Source organism: Euphorbia lathyris, chromosome 10, assembly GCF_963576675.1.
Source record: "Euphorbia lathyris chromosome 10, ddEupLath1.1, whole genome shotgun sequence".
NCBI classification, from domain to species: domain Eukaryota; kingdom Viridiplantae; phylum Streptophyta; class Magnoliopsida; order Malpighiales; family Euphorbiaceae; genus Euphorbia; species Euphorbia lathyris.
In genome coordinates this window covers 3,444,430-3,463,139 of record NC_088919.1, presented here as the reverse complement: position 1 = coordinate 3,463,139, position 18,710 = coordinate 3,444,430, and the positions used below count along the sequence as shown (strand labels likewise).

Sequence of the window (18,710 nt, the reverse complement as noted above, 5' to 3'; positions counted from 1 at the left end):
ATCTTAATTAATTATATTTTCCTCTTATTATATAAATGAAAGCATGATGATGTTGTTGATCACAAAGCTAATGTGAAAAAGGATTAAGTATAGTATTTTTTTTTAAATAAAGGTGGGAAGCTGGCAAAGCAAGTGAAGTTCGGACATCCCAATTAGCTTGAAACCCCGAAACTAAACCGCAAAGCCAGACCCACTTGATGATTAAAGTCATTACTAAAGTCATTACATCACAAAACAACGAAATTGTTCAACATTACTAAAATCATTGCAAATTATTACAAAAATCCAGAGCAAAATTCTACTAATTGATGATTAAGTATAGTATATAGTTAGATAAATACATATGTTCCTCTTATTGATTAATATAAATAAATACATATATATTAAGAAAATCAAAGCTCAATTTTAGGGTGTTGTTGAATGATGTTTAAGGGGAAATTCCACCCAAGAGAGATAACCTCCTCCCATATTCTTCACATCCTTGAAACCCTGTCGTTTCATCCTCATACAATTGTTAATTAGCTTCTCTAATCAAAATTAATAATATATAATAAAGGCCTAGTACATCACCAACTCTCTAAACTTGTCCAAAATAGTAGATTGACTCCGTGAACTTTGCAAGTGTTTCACCAGCTCCTTAAACTTGCTTATTCTGTAACAACTAAATACAAAAAAAAAAAAACATAATACTAACTCTCATCCTCATCCATTCAATATCTCAAATCTGCAACACTAACTCTTATACAGTAAAACCTCTATATAAAAATATTCTACATAGGAATAACCTCTATTTTGTTATAAAAAAACTCGGTCTCAACTTGGGTCAGTTATAAATAGGAATAACCTCCCAAACGTTATTTGTTATATTCTTTTCAAGTCATACCTTTAGAAACTATTCCTCTGTATAGTAATAATTATATATATATATATATATATATATATATATATAATATTAAAAAAACTATTGAAATTATCTATGAGTTGGAAACATAAACTACAACTTGAAATTATAAATATTTAGTATTATCATTGATGTTTACGTTTTTCACATAAAACTCTTCCAATTATCTATATATTGAAAACCTAAACTTTAAATTGAAATTCTAAATATTTAATTTGTTCCATTAATATCTATTGTTATACATTATATATAAACCATGTATGCCTATGATAAAAAAAAAATTAAAATTTTATGTGTTAGAGAAATTTTATTATATCAAATTCTATTTAGTAATAACCTCCCAATTGTTATGCAAATATCTCGGTCCCAAGTGTATTCTTATATAGAGGTTTTATTGTAATAGGTTGAAAGATAGGAGAAGCGAAAAAATTACTTCTCGAATAAATGAAGATGTATTTTTAGAATTTAGGTTTAATAAATTTTTGTATTTTGGTTGTTACAGAATAAACAAGTTTGGGGAGTTGTTGACACACAAAGTTCAGAGAGTTAATCTACATTTATAGACGGACCTGGTGATACCAAATAAGCAAGCTTAGGAAGCTAGTGAGACACTTGTAAAATTCAAGGAGTCAATCTATTATTTTAGACGAATTCAGTGAGCTAGTAATGTATTATGCCTATAATAAATGAATGAACTTACAGCAGTAAGCATATCAGCAGCAGCATAGAGAGATCTGACTCCACTTTGACACCCCTTTTTACATTATAACCATTGAAGAAGTTAATCATAGATTAAATTAAGTTAATCAGAGATTAAATAATTAATAAATAATTAAAATTACCACAATGATCTTATCTTCCTCCTTGCAAACAGCTGAAAGTTCCTCTAAGAAATTAGGATTTTTCACCCTACCTGGACCCAATCACATATCAATTAGTCTAAACAAGTCAAAATTAGAAATTAATTAGTACTAATTAAGATTTAAAAATACCTTGTGGAGTGTTGAACATGTATGGAATGTTGAATATTTTGATATTTTCACCATCTACATGACCTTTTTTGAATTCTTCTTCAGTTCTAACATCTAAATAAATGTAGCCACTGCCAGAATCAAGGAGAGACTTGGCATCCTTAACATCGACAGTGACCACTTGAGATCCTGAGCTATAATTACATGTAAGAAATAGAAGAAGAAACCCATATAAAGATAAATACATTTTTGAAACTCTTAATTGAAAAGAAAACGAAAGAAATTAAGAGGTACCTAATGTCCAAAGATCCCATGATTTGTTTAAGTTTTTATAGTTGAAAACCTTAATTTCGTCAAATCTGGTTGCCGGAGAAAACCAGGTGCTGTGATGTGCTGCAGAAATATGAAAGAGAAAGAGAACACAGAACAGAAGAAAGAAAAGTAAAGTAGTTTAGTTTCTATGGGTTTGGTTTGGGGGAAAGTGCAAACCAACACATAACTCCATTTCATTTCTCCAACTAACTTTCGTCATCAATACAATAACTAATTAATATTATATTTATGAGACAATTGATAGGGTATCCCATTTAGGGTACGTTTGTTTCCATTTGTCCGAACTGCTTTTTGCCTTTCATGTCTAAACAGGAGATAAAAAGTGTTTGGTAAAAATTTGAAACATCTGTTTTTTAGACAAAAATTAACTAATATCTGATGTCTATCCATAACAGCAAATAGGAAACAGTTAACAGCAACAACAAATAGGAGCAACTAAAACAAACAGACCCTTAATTTTTATTGCTTTTCCATTTTATATTTGGGCATAACACCTAATTTAACCCTTAAATTATTCCTCTTCTATTCTTTTAAAAAAGCATTACACCCGTTTTGATCTCCAAGCTAAAGCTTCAAAGTCAATTAGGATCTTAAACTATTAAAATCATCAATTAGGTCCATAAACTAAGTAAAAATCATCAATTGAGTCTCTATCATACCTTAAAATCAGAAACTGTGTATATTTGATATAAACTATAATAATCTCTGTTGGTTCAAAATGACTTTGGAGAAGAGGGTCTGAAACTGTTCAACCGAATGATTTTCGATGAGGTCTCAATTGATGATTTTTGTTCAGAATGAAGACTCAATGAGACTCGATTGATGATTTTTGGTTAGTTTAGGGACCTGATTAATGATTTTAATAGTTTAAGGTCTAAATTGACTTTAAAACCTTAGTATAGGGAGCCAAATGGGTATCATTCCTTTAAAAGAATAGGAAAATTTATATGGAAATGGGATAAGGTGCAAAAATACCCCTAACGTTCGGAGTCTAGATCAATAATACCCTCAACGTAAAAAATGGTACAATTAAGGACCTAACATTGGAAACTTGGTCCAATTTTAACCAAACTAACAGATCTTCTTTAACACTGTTAAAATTTCTGTTTAACTGAGAAAATCTTAAAGAATAAAAATCTGATTGTCTAGAAGCTTTTTTCAAATCGCTTAATTCATCATAACCTCTTGTCGATCTAACTTCACCTTTTTCAATTCCATTCCTTTCCTTTTCATACAGTTCACTCCTCGACCTCCATTTATGTAATAGCAGATATATTTTGCCATGGTTACCTTCAACCAGCAGGACTCATGGAGGAAAGAGGCATAAATTGACAGAAAATTTCCAATTGAAGTCTCACAGAGACCGAACTTAACAACTCGATAAACACCACATAAACCAAGAGAGAAACAAATTAAACTGTCGAGAGACCCAACGACATCATACGAGCAAGATTTATCAGATCAAGAGGAAGATGGAGTTGTTGAGATAACTAAATAAAGACTCATTTCACTCTATAATGTGCTAGCATACACAGGATCAAAGCTGCTCTAACAAACTTTCTGTTTATAGCCTTTTTATTGTACCTGCAGTTACAACTGCTTCTGTAATCATCGATGGTTCTTGGCTACTATAAATAGCTAACCATCTTCTTTGTTTTGCTAAGTCTTTTCTGGTGATTCATTAATAAAGTCTCCATCATTTCCTTTTAATTGTGATATGGTATCAGAGCTGTAACAATGGTGGGCAAGAAGAAGAGAGCTGCAAATCGCAGGAAGGAAGTTTCAAATAATGATCCTTTCAGCGATGAAGTTTCTTCAGATCAAAGCGAAAAAGAGTCTTCAGATGATTCTCATTCAATTGATTTTTCTCGATCTAGTCTTAATCCAAGTGCATCAATTGTTAATCTGCAATTGACAAACAACAATTATATGGCTTGGAGCAGGACTATGATTCGAGCTCTGAAGATATTTTCTCTTTCTTTTTATTTTGAGAGCGGCACAAAAACGATTTCGAAGACTTATTGTGCTTTAAGGCCTCGGCTTGTTTCGGGTAATTCTGATGCGGTTGATTTTATTGGTATTTGAACAAGAGGAAAAAAGGTTAAATGTTAAAAAGGTATTAGCAAAGAAGTCGGTTAATAGGCTCGAGGGGGCTTCCTAAAGGTTAATGAAAACGAGAAAAATAATTAAGAAAGGAATTAGCCTAAGTGGGTTTATTTTATCATCTATTGCCCTTCTTACCAAAATAAGTGTACTTAACCCGGTATTAGATGCAAACTCTATGAGTCGAGTGAAGTCAAAGCTCTCGAAAGATTGTGAAAGAAATAGAGTTCTCGTGCGAACTCTTTTAGGCTCAAAAATACCTCACAAGAATTTCGGGTTGAATTGTGTACTTTCAAGTTCTCGCCAAATTTTCAACCATCTCGTTTTTATTGCCTTCTTAAATTTCATTATAGAGATGACCTGTGGGTTAGGACTCAATGCTTTTGTTTAGTACGAACCTAAGCTTTGCATAAATTCTATAACTTCAAAATCAAGACTAAAATCTCTTAATTAAACCGATCCTTTATGTTTCGATGTTTTTACCTTTGACGACAAATAACAGAATGTTTAATTATTGTCCGTAGAAGGTAGTGTGTTGGGTAATTTATGAGCCAATAAATGAGTTCAATTATTTTTGTTTATTTTATTTTTATTTTTGTTTTTGTTAGTGCAAAACAAACTGTAAGTGCGGGGTTGCACGGCCCTCCACGTGACTAAAATGACGTCTATTCCAAGGACGTCGCAAAAGAAATGAAAGCAAAAACAAAAAGAAAGATAGAATTAAAGATATAGAAAGGACCCCGTAGGTCTGGTCTTACGTGCAGCGTACCCATGGGGGCGCCCCGCGTAAGAGATGCATTTTATATGATTTGGGGCCAGAGGCTCGGATACGCAGGGCGCACACAGAGAGATGCTCCGCATAGACCGAGTATGAGGCTGTTATTCAATGGTGAAGGAGGTTCACGTGGGGCGTATATAGGGGTACACTCCGCGTGAACATAATTAGTGCATGCAGAAACAGAAATAACGAACACGTAAAGAATGAGTGAGGGCAAAATAAAATAGAAGGGCGAAAAATAAACGAATCAAAACACAAAGGGGAATATATAGTAAAATAAACGAAAGAAAGTATAATACTAAAAACACGAAAGATAAAAGAAACACGAAACGGAAAACATAAAAACGGAAAGGTAAAAACACAGAAATGACAAAATCATAAAAACATAAAAACGAAAAACAAAGAGAAACTAGGGTGGAGGCGGAGGAGGATGGCCGTGAATGTTGAAGTGGGTGAAGAAGGTGTGGGTAAAGGCGTCGAAGTTGGCCCGATCCGCTTGCCTTTGGGCCTCGGAGGCGTCTAAGCGAGCGTCTAGGGCGTCAAACCGGGAGTCGAAGTGGGCCCGATCGTGTCGTTGGTTCCCCTCCAAAATTTCCAACCGGGCATAGATAGAGTTGAAGTCGTGGTTGGGGGGTGGGCTATAGTTGAGGCCGAGGTCCGAGTCCCACCCTTCCTCCGCTTGTTGTTGGCCTGCCCCCGAACTTTCACTCGGGCCGGAGGCACGGCGTTTGAGGGTTTGGAAGGCATTTTTGTCCAAGGGGTGGGCTTCATAGTGGTGGAGGCGGTCAAGGGCGGCGGAGCCAAGAGCCGAGGAGGCATAAATAGTGACTAAGTGCCCGAGCCCGAGCTTGGCCCGCCTTCGTGATGGCATCTGGTGGAGCATGGTGGCAACAAGGTAGGAGAGGTCGAACTTAAGGCCGTTCTCGCAGCAGTAAAGGGCAAGAAGCTCAAGCTTGTTGACCTTGTTTGCCTCGGATTTTCCCGAGAAGTAAAACCTGATGAAGCGATGGAGGAGGTAGAGGACGGGATCGCGGATGCTACCCGGGTGGAGGTTGGAGATGTCATAAGTGTCCGACCCGGTAATGGTTGCCCAGAATTCGCGGGCAGTGTCATCGGTGCGCCAATGGGTGGTGCCAGGATCCGTTTGCATGGTGAAATGGGTGCGGATCCAAGCCATGTCAATGGAGTGGGGGCGGTTTTGAAGGCGAAAGGTGAAGAGGGCGGCACCGGGGACACCATTAGAAGTGAGGGAAGTGTAGAATTCGTGGACCAATGACGGGTACACGTGGTGGCGTGCACAAAAATGGTTGTGCCAGCCAAAGGCGCGGAGGCGATCCTCGAAGGCACGACCAACATCATAGTGATCAAGCGCGCTGAGGTTGTTGTAGGGGAGAGCCATAACAGTGGAAGAGGAGATAGTTTGGTAGGTGACTGCCTCCCCTTCCGTGAGAATGTGAAAGGGGGCGCGGTATTGGCGGGTGAGAGGTGGTGTTTCTTCTCGTTCGGGTGGGGGTGGTGATTGGGTTTGGTTGGAACGAGAAGAGTGGGCACGAGTGGACCTCGGGGGACAGATATCGGCTGCTCTCTTGCTTCAGGTCATGGTGAGGGAGAGTGAGGGAGGTTAGGGGAGAATGGGGAAGAATATTGTTAGGAGTGAGTGAGTGAGAGGAAGGAAGGGTTAAGAGAGTGAGGAATATATAGGGAAGGGGTGGGAATCCAAGTGCTATGTGGATTCCCAGTGGGGTACGCGGGGCGTGAAGGGGCCACGCCACGCGTATCCCACCTCCTGACCAAAATTGGTCCAAAAATGCCAAGGCACGCGGGGCATATGGGAGAGCACACCACGCGTACTTCGGTCTCTGACCGAAAAGGCCTGGAAGAAGGGGTAGTACGCGGGGCGTGCATGGGAGTACGCCCCGTGTGGGAGACGGCAGGTGAAACATTTTTTTGGTTTTGGAAAGATATTTTTAATTTTTAGTGGGTTAATGATTTTTAAGTTTTAATGGGTTTTAATGAGTAATTAAGGGGGTGGTTAAAGGCAAAATTAATGATGGAGGGAAGTTTAAGAAGTTTTGAATTTGAAAAGAGTGGGGGTGATTGGAGGTTAGAAGAGGTGGAGTGTAGAAGTGGGAAAGGTGTGTGGGGAAGAGGAAAAGCTGTCATGGGGAGTTGCAGTACGCAACCCCCCAAGGATACGTGATGAGTGTCCGGTAGAGCTCTAAAAATATATTATGATAAGTGCGTTACGACTATGGATGTGATCTTCCTAAATGCTCTATCTCTACTAGATGCTACTACTTAGGGGCAAGTGTACCCCGTCGTATCAAGTAATAATCCAGTTAAGACCGGGTATCGAATCCACGGGATTTATAACTACAAGTATTAAACGACTCGGTTTTATACGTTATCTAAGCGGTGAATACTTTGAGTTGATTCGGGGAACAACTACAAACTACTCCTAACTACAGGTGAGACCAATTTATATACAAAAACTCTACGAAATGATACGGATGGTGATAAGTTATAAATATGATAAACAATGACTCCCAATATATATGGTTAATGATTTACTCTTGCAATGATGATTACGTGTAGTATGACCGACCCGTGAAGTACTTAGACTACGTGGTTCCTAGTCAAGACATGTCTAATGCTCGGGATCAGAAATTAGGGCCCGTAAGTTCCGTGGTTTGTCAATTCCTACGGTTTCCGGAGCGTCACTTCCGGTAAGGCAACACCTATATGAATCCCTAAAGATAGTCCGAATGACATCGAAAATCGCGTTCCCCTGCACAATAATCAATTACGAGTATCAAAACAAGTAACAAACATCAACATATATATAGAAAAACAGATTATGAATCATAAATTATAAATATGGAGAATGTAAATATGGAATACAACTGATGACTAGTGGAGAATTTCTGATTGACTTTCGTCTCTGTGGGGGCGTCGTTGGGTTCGACAGGGGGAAGCTCCGATGCCAAAGTCAGTATAGAAGAATAAGGGAGTAAACTGAATTGACAAAGGGTAAGCGAATATGTACCTTGATAGCTTGAGACGCAAGCTATATATAGTAGTGAAGTTGTAACCATTAGTAACTAGAAAGTCTCCATTAATGCTCCATTAATGGCGGTTACTGGTTTCCTTTAAGTATGCCGGTTAGCTTATTGATAGCTTATTAATGGTCTTTATTGCGGAATTAGCTCAGCTGTTTCAATAGCGGATTGAATGGTTATGGAGATTCGCCTCACAGGTTCGCCCGCGGATCTCTTGTGGTGAGGTGTTGGTGATCCGCCTATCGGATCTCTTTGCTCAATACGCCGTGATACTCCGATATCAGGTGATCAACACGTGGCGTCATAGGCGAATATCCTTTTTGATCCTTGGAATAATATCACAATGTTATCAGAAGCCCCCCTAAAGTTCCTTTAAAGTCCTTTAGGGCTTTTGAGCTTCTTCGCGCGCCGTCATGATTACCTGCCTTAATGGTCACTCTGTTCGATGCCAATCGATGGGTGACACGTGTTGTGGGCGCGCCGCTTGAGGAAAGAGAAAACGCCTTCTTTCTTCCCTTCCTTCTCTTTCTTCCTCATTTGTTCTTCTCTTCCATTGTCTTTTTGCCCAGAGTTTTTCCCCGGAGTTTCAGAGTCCTCCAAGATTTTTCTTTCATGTAAGTTAATCTTTCTCATTCTATTTTTTCTGAATGTTTAGGAGCTCTTCTTCATCCTCCAAATCGACCTTCGAACTTTTTAATTTGACCTCTTCCTCTGAAATTGTAGTTAGTTGGACTACTTCTTCATCGGAAAATTCTTATTCCTCCGAAGATACAGTTAGCTCTAATTTAGCTGAGTTGCGTAACTCGGCGAGTAATAGTGGTCTAACTCGCTCACGTAGAATTCAAAACCTTTCCGTCCCCATTACCGGTACTGCTCCGGCAATAGATTTTAGGCGATTTTCCGGGATGGTGGCTTCTTCCTCTGCCCCGTCTAAGAAAAAGGCGCCTCGTGCAGAGTCTACTCCATCTTGCATGATCTAGCGGATCTGGCGAATCGCTTTCCGTGGATAAAGGACTATGAGACTCAATTGGCGGCTCCTCATCAACGACCCGCCTGTCCGCCAAGCAGATATCTGTCCGTATATTGTAGTCATGTAGAAAGACGATTCCGACTTCCTCTCCCTAAGATGATGGCGGACATTCTAGCTTACTTTGATATCACTGCCAGCCAGTTACACCCAAATGGCTGGCTAGATCTGGCTTTAGATTGCTACTTAGCTTCAAACTTAGGGGTAGTGTGCACCCCTCGTGTCTTTCGATCGTTTCATAAACCGTCAAAGCGAAAGTCTGAGTCTTTCCTTACTTTTGCAAAGTTTGGAGTATATTCGCCATTTAGCGGCAAGATGTCCAACGTCCATCTTTGGGACGAGAAATTCTTCTATGTAAAGATAAAAGAGGGCGAGTCTTTAGGCTTTCCATCGGTCTGGAATGCCAAACCTCTGCATATGGTGGGAGATATGCGCATATTGACAGATAGTGATGAGGTAGTGGCGGAACTCATGAAGAATGTCAAGGCGGATGCTTGGACATACGCTGACGCCTTGGACTTCATGATGAATGACATTCCTTTGATTCGCCGAGAAGGGGACAAGTTCATTTACTCAAAGTTTGCACAATTTGATCAAGGTAACTTTGTTTTTTCTTTGAACCTTGATTACTTTATTGTTCTCTTTGTCAGGGGTTTATCTAAGGCCAATCACGCTCTTGTAGAGATGCGCAAGAAAATGAAGGAGGATGAGGCCCGAAAGAGAGGGCAAGCAACGGGTCCTAAAAAGGCTGCAGGGAAACGTCCTGCGGATATAATGGCTGACCCGCCTCTGAAGAAGAGGAAGCCTGCAGCTTCCAGCGGACAAAAGTTTATGGCGGATGCCATGAAATCCGCAATGCCTTTGGTGGAGAAGGAACAAGTAAGCTGTTTTTACCTTTTCCTTTTTGCCATATTTTGAATCTAAGTTCTGACCTTCCCACCTTTGTACAGATGGCGAAGCCTGACCTGGGTGGTTACTGGTCCGCCAAACATGGTATCAAGGGATCCTTGGAGAATGAGTCTGTCCTCAATGATCTGGACGAGGCTCTTGGTCAGTTGGGCGAGGTGCAGAAGAACCAGAACCAGATCCCAGGATCAGCCCATGTCCAAATGGGAAAGACGGAGCTTCTAACGGTAAGTTCCTTCTGTCCTTTTGTTTGGATGAATAAGTGATATCCTTTAGGGAGAGTTTTGCTATTGTTCTTTCATTTGAATGAACTGTTTGCCTTGATAGATGTATACTCGCTTGCGTGCCATGGAAGCTGAGCTCCTTCAAGGTGTGGCGGATAAGGCCACTATAGAAAAGTTGGAGAAAGAAGTCGCCGATGCTAACACGAATGCCGCGTCCGCCATTGCCCTCAAGGATGCCGAGATCCAGAAGCTGAAGGAAAAGATCGAAGCAGATGCTAAGGAGCATGAGGATGCCTTAGCAGACGCTGAATTCATGGCAGGGGAGCAAGCTTTCTTTTACGGTGAATGGATCATGGCGTATGTCCAACTGCCGTATCCCGAGATTGATTTCAATGATCCGGAGTTTGCCGTTCCTGACCCGGATGTTATCCTTAAATATCGCAAAATCCCGGACGTCAAGGATTTGATCAAGTTCGAAAATGGATGAAGGGATCCGTCGAAGAAAGCAAACCTCTCGTTAACCTTAAATCTGTGGACCTCGATGAAATGCCCTCGAAGACAGGTGACCAGAGTGAAGAGCTAGTAACCAATAGCACTATTCCTCCAAAAGGAATTATCTCTGTTGAGCAGGAAGTCCCACCGGAGGGCGTATCTGGTGTTGGAGAGAAGGAAGCCCCTTTGGTGGGTGCATCGGGGGAAACAAATGTTTAAGGAGGATGCTCCTATTAATGTGTAATTTTGTTTGTAAAACTTTAAGTACAGTTGTTTAATCCTTGCTAGTTATTTTACTTTTACGTTTGCGTAAGTAAATTTATAGGCTTTCAGGATTTATTTTGAAGTAGGTGGCCAGCCATACCCCATTGCGTGAACCTTTGTGAAGGTTTGAAGCTGTTTTATTCCGTTAGAGGAAGTTAAGCTGCCTTAGGGGTCATTTTGCTACCTATCTTTGAGGTGAAACGATCCGCCCTTAGGACTTGTGAACCCCTTCTTTGAGAAGGATGTAAGAGAGGGTAAAGACCTCGCGTCCAAGGAATGTTTTAACTCTATCTCGAATGGGGATTATTTAAGGAGTGATCCGCCCATGAGATTGTTCTCCTATCTTTGAGGAGAAAAAGTAGCTATGTGATAGCAATACTTTTTGGTGTGGGAAGCATTGGGAGCCCCCATTCTTTTTTATACTGGAATATTTATATTGCTGCGAGAAAATACTCAAAAAAAAAGAATATTGATAATAGAACAATTGCTTTTTATTGATTGGAGATATGCTTTATTACAGCAAGTGGGTCTCATGTGTGAGCCTCATTAAAACCTTTAATAAGAAAAACCTCATGGGAAAAAAAGCTTACTAAAAGAAAAAGAGTACTCAAGACCTTGTTTACATTCTATTTTCTGATGAAATATTTACGGAGATTTTGGAGATTCCATGTACGTGGCAATGTATTTCCTTCCATGTCTTGAATTTTAAATGTGGCGAACCCAATTTTGTCCACTATTCGATACGGACCTGTCCAGGTGAGTCCTTGCTTGCCTTTCCCTTCCTTAGATTAAATTTTGTCTGCCTTGCGGAGCACGAGGTCTCCCACATGCAAGTCTACAAGCTTGGCATTTTTGTCATGATAAGCTGCGATCCGCTGCTTATATGCCGCCATGCGTACATATGCCCTTTCTCTCCTTTCTTCCACTTGATCAAGACTTTCTTTCAGTCTGTGACCGTTTTCATCTTCGCAATAGAATGCAACTCTGTCACTTGGGACCTGTATTTCAACTGGGATTACGGCTTCCACGCCATGTGAGAGGGCGAATGGTGTTTCACCTGTGGCCGTTCTGGGAGTAGTGCGATACGCCCATAAGACACTCATTAATTGATCCGCCCATTTCTTGTCATGCTCCCCCAATCTTTTCTTTATTCCATTTACGATCGTCCGATTTGTGACTTTGGTAATACCGTTGGATTGAGGATAGTAAACAGAGGCGAATCTGTTCTGAATGCCCAATTGTTCACAGAAAGTTTTGAACTCTCCACAGTTGAATTGCGTTCCATTGTCAGTGATAATCGTGTGAGGAACTCCATATCTTCCCACGATATTATCTTTGACAAACTCCACCATTCGTTCAGCATTGATGGAGGAGACAGCTTCAGCCTCTACCCATTTGGTGAAATGATCGACTCCCACTACCACGTACTTCCTCTGTCTACGAGTAGGAGGAAATGGTCCAACAATGTCAATTCCCCAGATAGCAAAGGGTCGTCCTTCAAGGATAGGCCTCTGGAGATGTTTGGCGGTATGTGATTCATTTGCATGAATCTGACAATTATGGCAAGATTCCACCAATTTTTGTGCATCAAGTTCCGCTGTGGGCCAATAAAATCCTGCTAACCTGGATTTCTTCAAGATGGAGGCAGATGCCTCATGGGCTCCACATGTTCCTTCGTGCAGCTCCCTGAGGACCTGTTGGCCCTCTTCTGGCAAAATACATTTCAACCATGGGTGGCTAAAAGACTTTCTGTAGAGGGAACCATTTATCATGGAGAAATAGGCTGCCTTCCTGACTATCCGTCGAGCTTCTTCTTTGTCTATAGGTAGAGTTCCATTTATCAGATACTGGCGGATTGATGATCTCCAATCACTTTCTACTGTCGTGAGTATGGATACCTCCTCCAAGGCGAATGCCGGGGCTGCTTTGACTTCAAATGGACACTGTGGATCCACCCAGTTCTCCTTGCTGGAAGCCATTTTAGCTAGGTGACCCGCCTCTGTGTTCGATCCTCGAGGTACATGGATCAGTTCCCACTTAGTTTCTTTGGCGTCAAGGTGATCCAGCAATTTTTTGACCTCAGCAACGTATTTGGCCAGAACATCATCTTTTACCTCGAAATTTTTGATCACCTGGTTGACCATTAACTTTGAATCACTATAGATCACAATCCGCTCGGGAGTGATTTCCTTTAGCAGGCGCAGCCCTAATATTAAGGCCTCATATTCCGCTGCATTGTTAGTTGCAAGGAAGTCTAATTTTGCTGCGTACCATAGCTTTATATATTGGGGACCTTTGATCACGATGCCTATACCTGCGCCTTCTGCCGAGGAGGCTCCATCCGTGTGCATCGTCCATTCCTCGACTTTAGATTTGGGGAGATTCATTCCCTCTTCAGTGAATTCATTCACAAAGTCTGCCAAGACTTGACTCTTCAAGGCTGATCTGCTCTCGTATCGCACATCAAATTCTCCAAGGCGGATTGCCCACTCCATTAATCTCCTTGAAGTTTCTGGTTTTTGCAATACTTTCCTCATGGGTATACTTGTTCGAACTATTACAGTATGAGCCTGGAAGTAGGGCCTAAGGCGGATTGTTGTGGTGACTACGGCCAGCGCCATTTTATCAAGTTTGGAATATCTGGTTTCAACATCCTTTAATACTTTGCTCACGTAATAAATTGGATATTGCTGGCCATCCTCTTCCCTTATCATGACTGTGCAAACTGCCTTATCTGTAACCGAGACATACATGTAAAGATTCTCACCTTTCAAGGGTCGACTCATCATGGGGGGTTCTGCCAAAAACCGTTTGATTCCCTCGAAGGCCTTTTCGCAATCCTCGTTCCATTCAAACGCCTTTTGCTTCTTGATCACTTCATAGAAGGGTTGCTATCTACGGGCTGAACAAGAGATAAACCTGCCCAAGGCCACGATCCACCCGTTAAGACGTTGCACTTCCCTAATATTCTGTGGCGCTTTCATCTCCAGGACTGCCTTGATCTTGTCAGGGTTTGGGCTCACTCCCTTCTGGCTAATCATGAATCCCAAGAACTTTCCATACGTTGCACCAAAGGTACATTTTTCCGGGTTCAGCTTGATGTTGTAATATCGGAGTACGCCCAGTACCTCCCTTATATCATCTGCATGCTTTTCCACAGTGGTACTCTTGATGATCATATCATCTACATAGACGGAGAAGTTATCACCTTTGCTTTCCCCGAATATTTTATTCATCATCCGTTGATATGTTGCACCCACGTTCTTGAGTCCAAAGGGCATGACTTTGAAGCAATAGGTGGCTTGGTGAGTCACGAATGAAGTTTTGATTCTATCCGAAGGCTCCATTTGTATTTGGTGATAACTCGACTTCACATCAGTGAAAGAGTACATAGCGTGTCCCGCGGTTCCATCTACCAGAATATCAATACATGGCAAGGGGTAGTTGTCTTTGGGAAAAGCTTTGTTGAGATCTGTAAAGTCAATACACATGCGGTATGATCCGCCTGCTTTTTTGACTAGAACCACATTCGCCACCCACTGTGTATAAAGTACCTCTTCGATGGCGTCCGCCCGTTTAAGCTTGGCGATCTCTTCTTCTATCACCTTCTGCCTTTCAGGGCCGTGGTTTCTCCATTTTTGCACCACCGGTATCGCGTCCTTGTCGATGTTGAGTTTGTGAGTGATCACATCTGGACTAATTCCGGGGAGAATCTCATCTTTCCATGCAAAGACATCTTCTGACTCATGGAGAATCTTGGTGATAGCTTCCTTAATTTCTCCCTTTAACCCTTTAGCCATCCGTACCTGCTTTTCATCCGCCATGAGGTACATCTCTGTTTCGCCCAAGGCCATTGTGACAAGCTCTTCCTCGTCCTCATCCTTAGACTGTGGGCGAATCATCAACGATGCTGAATATGTCTCCTGAGCCACTTTTTGGCTTCCTCTGATCATTACACCTCCCTTGGCCGTGGGGATGTAAAGAGTTAAGTGGCGTATGGAGATAAGAGTTGCTGCCTCGGAGATAAAGGGTCGCCCGAGGATGATATTGTAAGCCAACTGGCCATCCAGGATGGAGAATTCCAGATCGCCTTTCCAGAGTTGATCCTCATCTGCTAACTCATAGTCTAATGTTACTTGGCCCTTCGTTTGGATGGTGTGCCCTGTTACTCCCAGGATGTCCACTATGGTGGTTTCCACTTGGATTGGGTCAACCATAAGTTTGGCAAATGCTCCTCTTGTGATGACATTGCATGAACTTCCGGTATCGATCATCACTCTTTTCATTTCCCAGCCTTCCACCATCATAGTAACGACCAGGGCATCCGCATGAGGAGAGATCTCTGGGCCGACATCTGTAAAAGGGCGATTAAGTAATGCCCTGTCTAGAGCAGTGGTTTTTGCTTTTTTCAACACATGTTGGTACCCAGGTCCGCCAACTATGACATTGATGGTCCCTTTTGCCTTCTTCTTCTGATCATCTCTGGATCTGTCACCATCTCCCTTCTTGCCATCATTTTGGACGAACCGGTCCAACTTTCCTCTTTCGATAAGCCTTTCTATCTCTCTGGCTAGCTCCCAGCATGCGTTTGTGTCATGGCTATTTTTCCTGTGGTATTTGCAATAATTTTTGGGATTTTTCCCAGTGTTGGTGTACTCCCCCCCTTTTGGTTCGGGGTATGAAATGCTCCGCTTGTGCTGGCTATTTTCAATCCACATTAGCACCTCGCTTTTAGAAGCATTGAGTGGTGTAAAAGACGACACAAATGCCGATTTGTTCTTAGAGCCCCTTCGCCGATTTTTAGTGGACGAATCCTGGCTTTTGTCCTTCTCTCTATCTCGATGGCGAGATTCGCCTCTGTCTTTCTTAGGCGGAGATAGTGACTCTCGACGAATGTCATCTACCTCCATAAAGTCCTTGCATCTTTCGATTAATTCTGCCATATCTCGGGGCTTCTTTCGAATTAAATCTTCTTGCAAGCTTTTACACATGGTGTTTTTCACTAGAGCTTCTACGGCCATGGAGAAATCCACATCGACAATTCGTATACACAATTTGTTGAACTTGTCTACATATTCCCGGAGGGTTTCATTCGTCTTCTGCTTCAACTCAAAAAGCTTTCGTGATTTGACCACTGGAGGAATACATCCGGCGAATTTAGCACAAAACTCCCTACTCAATTGATCCCAGCTGTCGATTGATCCAGGAGGTAAAGATTGGAACCAATCATAGGCGGGGCCACCTAAGGTGGTGATAAACATCCGGCATAAGACCGCCTCACTTGCATGGTTAAGGCTGAGCAACATTCGGTACTTCCTTGCATGGGCCTCCGGGTTGTCCGCACCCATGTAAACTGGTATATTAGGTATTTTAAAATGCCTCTCCATTTCTTCGGCTTCGATCCATGCTGTAAAGGGCGAATCCCGATTAGCGAATGGATTATGTCGGGCGTTCTCTTCATTAATGCGAAGCACCGCAGCTCTGACACGATCATCAAAATTCTCTGGACCCGCCCTCGGCGGTCTTCTTGGGGGAGATCTACTTGGAGAAGATGAGGAGCTTGACTTGGACGACGGATCTGATGGCGAATGCCCCCCTCCACCACTTTGTCCTCCGGGAGGAGTTTGGCCGTTATCTCCTTCGTTGTCTCCTGGATTAACGCATCTATCTTCTCCTTGATTTGGTGGTGGCGGTGGCCTATTCGGACGCGGCGCCTCTACTGGCCTCTTGCTTTGTCTACGACCAGTAGATGGGGGTGATCTACCCCTACGGGAAGATCTCTGTCTCGGGGGCGAAGGCGATTTCGACCGCCTACTTTTCCCCTTTTTCTGCTTTTTGTGCCTTCGACCTTTTGATCCGCCCTCGGGGAGACTCGACCACGAGCGACTTGGGATACTTGATCCGCCCAGATTTAGCCCTTGACCTGCAGATACCCTAGGGAGAGTTTGGTTATCCCTTCGGCTTCCTCCTGCACCATCAGGAAATAATTCTCGATTGAGTGGTCGTTCACCAAGCAGTAGTGTGGTGGGCACCAAAGAGTCCGTAGTGTGAACTTGGAGAAATGAAGAGTTATGAGCATTCGATCCTATAGTCGCCTGTGGCCACTGAGATATCGTAGACGTGGGTGCCATGCTCCAAAGCGGAGGAATGATCATGAATGACCGTAGGCGATTACCCATCTCAGGCCCAAACTCCCTTCCAATTGCTTCCGCACACATGTCAATGAATGCGTCCGGCGCCACGCTCCCCTCAGCTTGCGTCGTAGGTGCACTTGAATCAGCGCGACCAGCACTGGTTACAGGTTGGCTTGATGGCGTTACCAATGGTGTTTCATCCCCCGAAATGGGGTTCTGTTCTCCATTCGTCATATCTTTTTTAACGTGAACGGAAAACCCTTTATTTGATCAAAGGGTCCACGTTCATCGCACCAATTGATGACTAGTGGAGAATTTCTGATTGACTTTCGTCTTTGTGGGGGCGTCGTTGGGTTCGATGGGGGGAAGCTCCGATGCCAAAGTCAGTATAGAAGAATAAGGGAGTAAAATGAATTAACAAAGGGTAAGCGAATATGTACCTTGATAGCTTGAGACGCAAGCTATATATAGTAGTGAAGTTGTAACCATTAGTAACTAGAAAGTCTCCATTAATGCTCCATTAATGGCGGTTACTGGTTTCCTTTAAGTATGCCGGTTAGCTTATTGATAGCTTATTAATGGTCTTTATTGCGGAATTAGCTCAGCTGTTTCAATAGCGGATTGAATGGTTATGGAGATTCGCCTCACAGGTTCGCCCGCGGATCTCTTGTGGTGAGGTGTTGGTGATCCGCCTATCGGATCTCTTTGCGTTACGACTATGGATATGATCTTCCTAAATGCTCTATCTCTACTAGACGCTACTACTTAGGGGCAAGTGTACCCCGTCGTGTCAAGTAATAATCCGTTTAAGACCGGGTATCGAATCCACGGGATTTATAACTACAAGTATTAAACGACTCGGTTTTATACGTTATCTAAGCGGTGAATACTTTGAGTTGATTCGGGGAACAACTACAAACTACTCCTAACTACGGGTGAGACCAATTTATATACAAAAGGGAAAAGTACAAAAATAAACCTTGTGGTTACGCCCATTTTCGAACAACACCCATGTGGTTTAAAAGTTTGCAAAGTGGTACCATGTACTTCATTCCGTTATCAAACACATACCAAATTGACTAACGGTGTTAAAAGTCAAATGGAAAAGAGTTAATTTGGTCCTTATACTTATTTATTTTTATAAATTAACCCCATTATTATCTAATTATAAAAAACAAACCCCAAAATAAAAAATAAAAATCAATTAAACCATCTTCTCCACCTCTCAACCTATAATTTCTTATTTTTCTTCTCCTTTCTCTCTCCTCTCCCTCTTCTCTATTTCTCTCTTTTCTGGCTAACTTCTTTTCTCCGATATGCTTCCTTATATATACCAACCTCTTATCTTCCTAATTTCTCACATCCAAATTATTATTAACAATTTCGACTTATTTCTTAATTAATGGATTCATCATCCAGAAATCTAGAAATCACAGTTTTATCAGCAGAAGACCTCCGTCTAAACGGTAAACTAGTCAAATAAGATGCCTTCGTCGTTGTAAAAACAGATAATCTCAA

The 18,710-nt window shown here is 41.8% G+C and overlaps 1 protein-coding gene across 2 annotated transcripts; it reads right to left on the bottom strand.

The window, feature by feature from the left end:
• Nucleotides 1-227: 227 nt before the first annotated feature.
• Nucleotides 228-2,359, bottom strand: LOC136209100 (rhodanese-like domain-containing protein 17). Of its 2 annotated transcripts, XM_066000481.1 has the most exons (5): nt 2,167-2,359; nt 1,894-2,066; nt 1,744-1,814; nt 1,602-1,655; nt 228-489 (listed from the first exon to the last, which is right to left on the bottom strand). In XM_066000481.1, exons 1-5 carry the CDS (start codon nt 2,184-2,186, stop codon nt 406-408), a joined length of 402 nt encoding a protein of 133 aa, XP_065856553.1. In that variant the 5' UTR covers nt 2,187-2,359; the 3' UTR covers nt 228-405. The 2 variants fall into 2 exon arrangements, with proteins under 2 accessions (XP_065856553.1, XP_065856552.1); XM_066000480.1 differs by lacking the exon at nt 2,167-2,359 and having other exon boundaries at nt 1,894-2,160.
• Nucleotides 2,360-18,710: the final 16,351 nt, after the last annotated feature.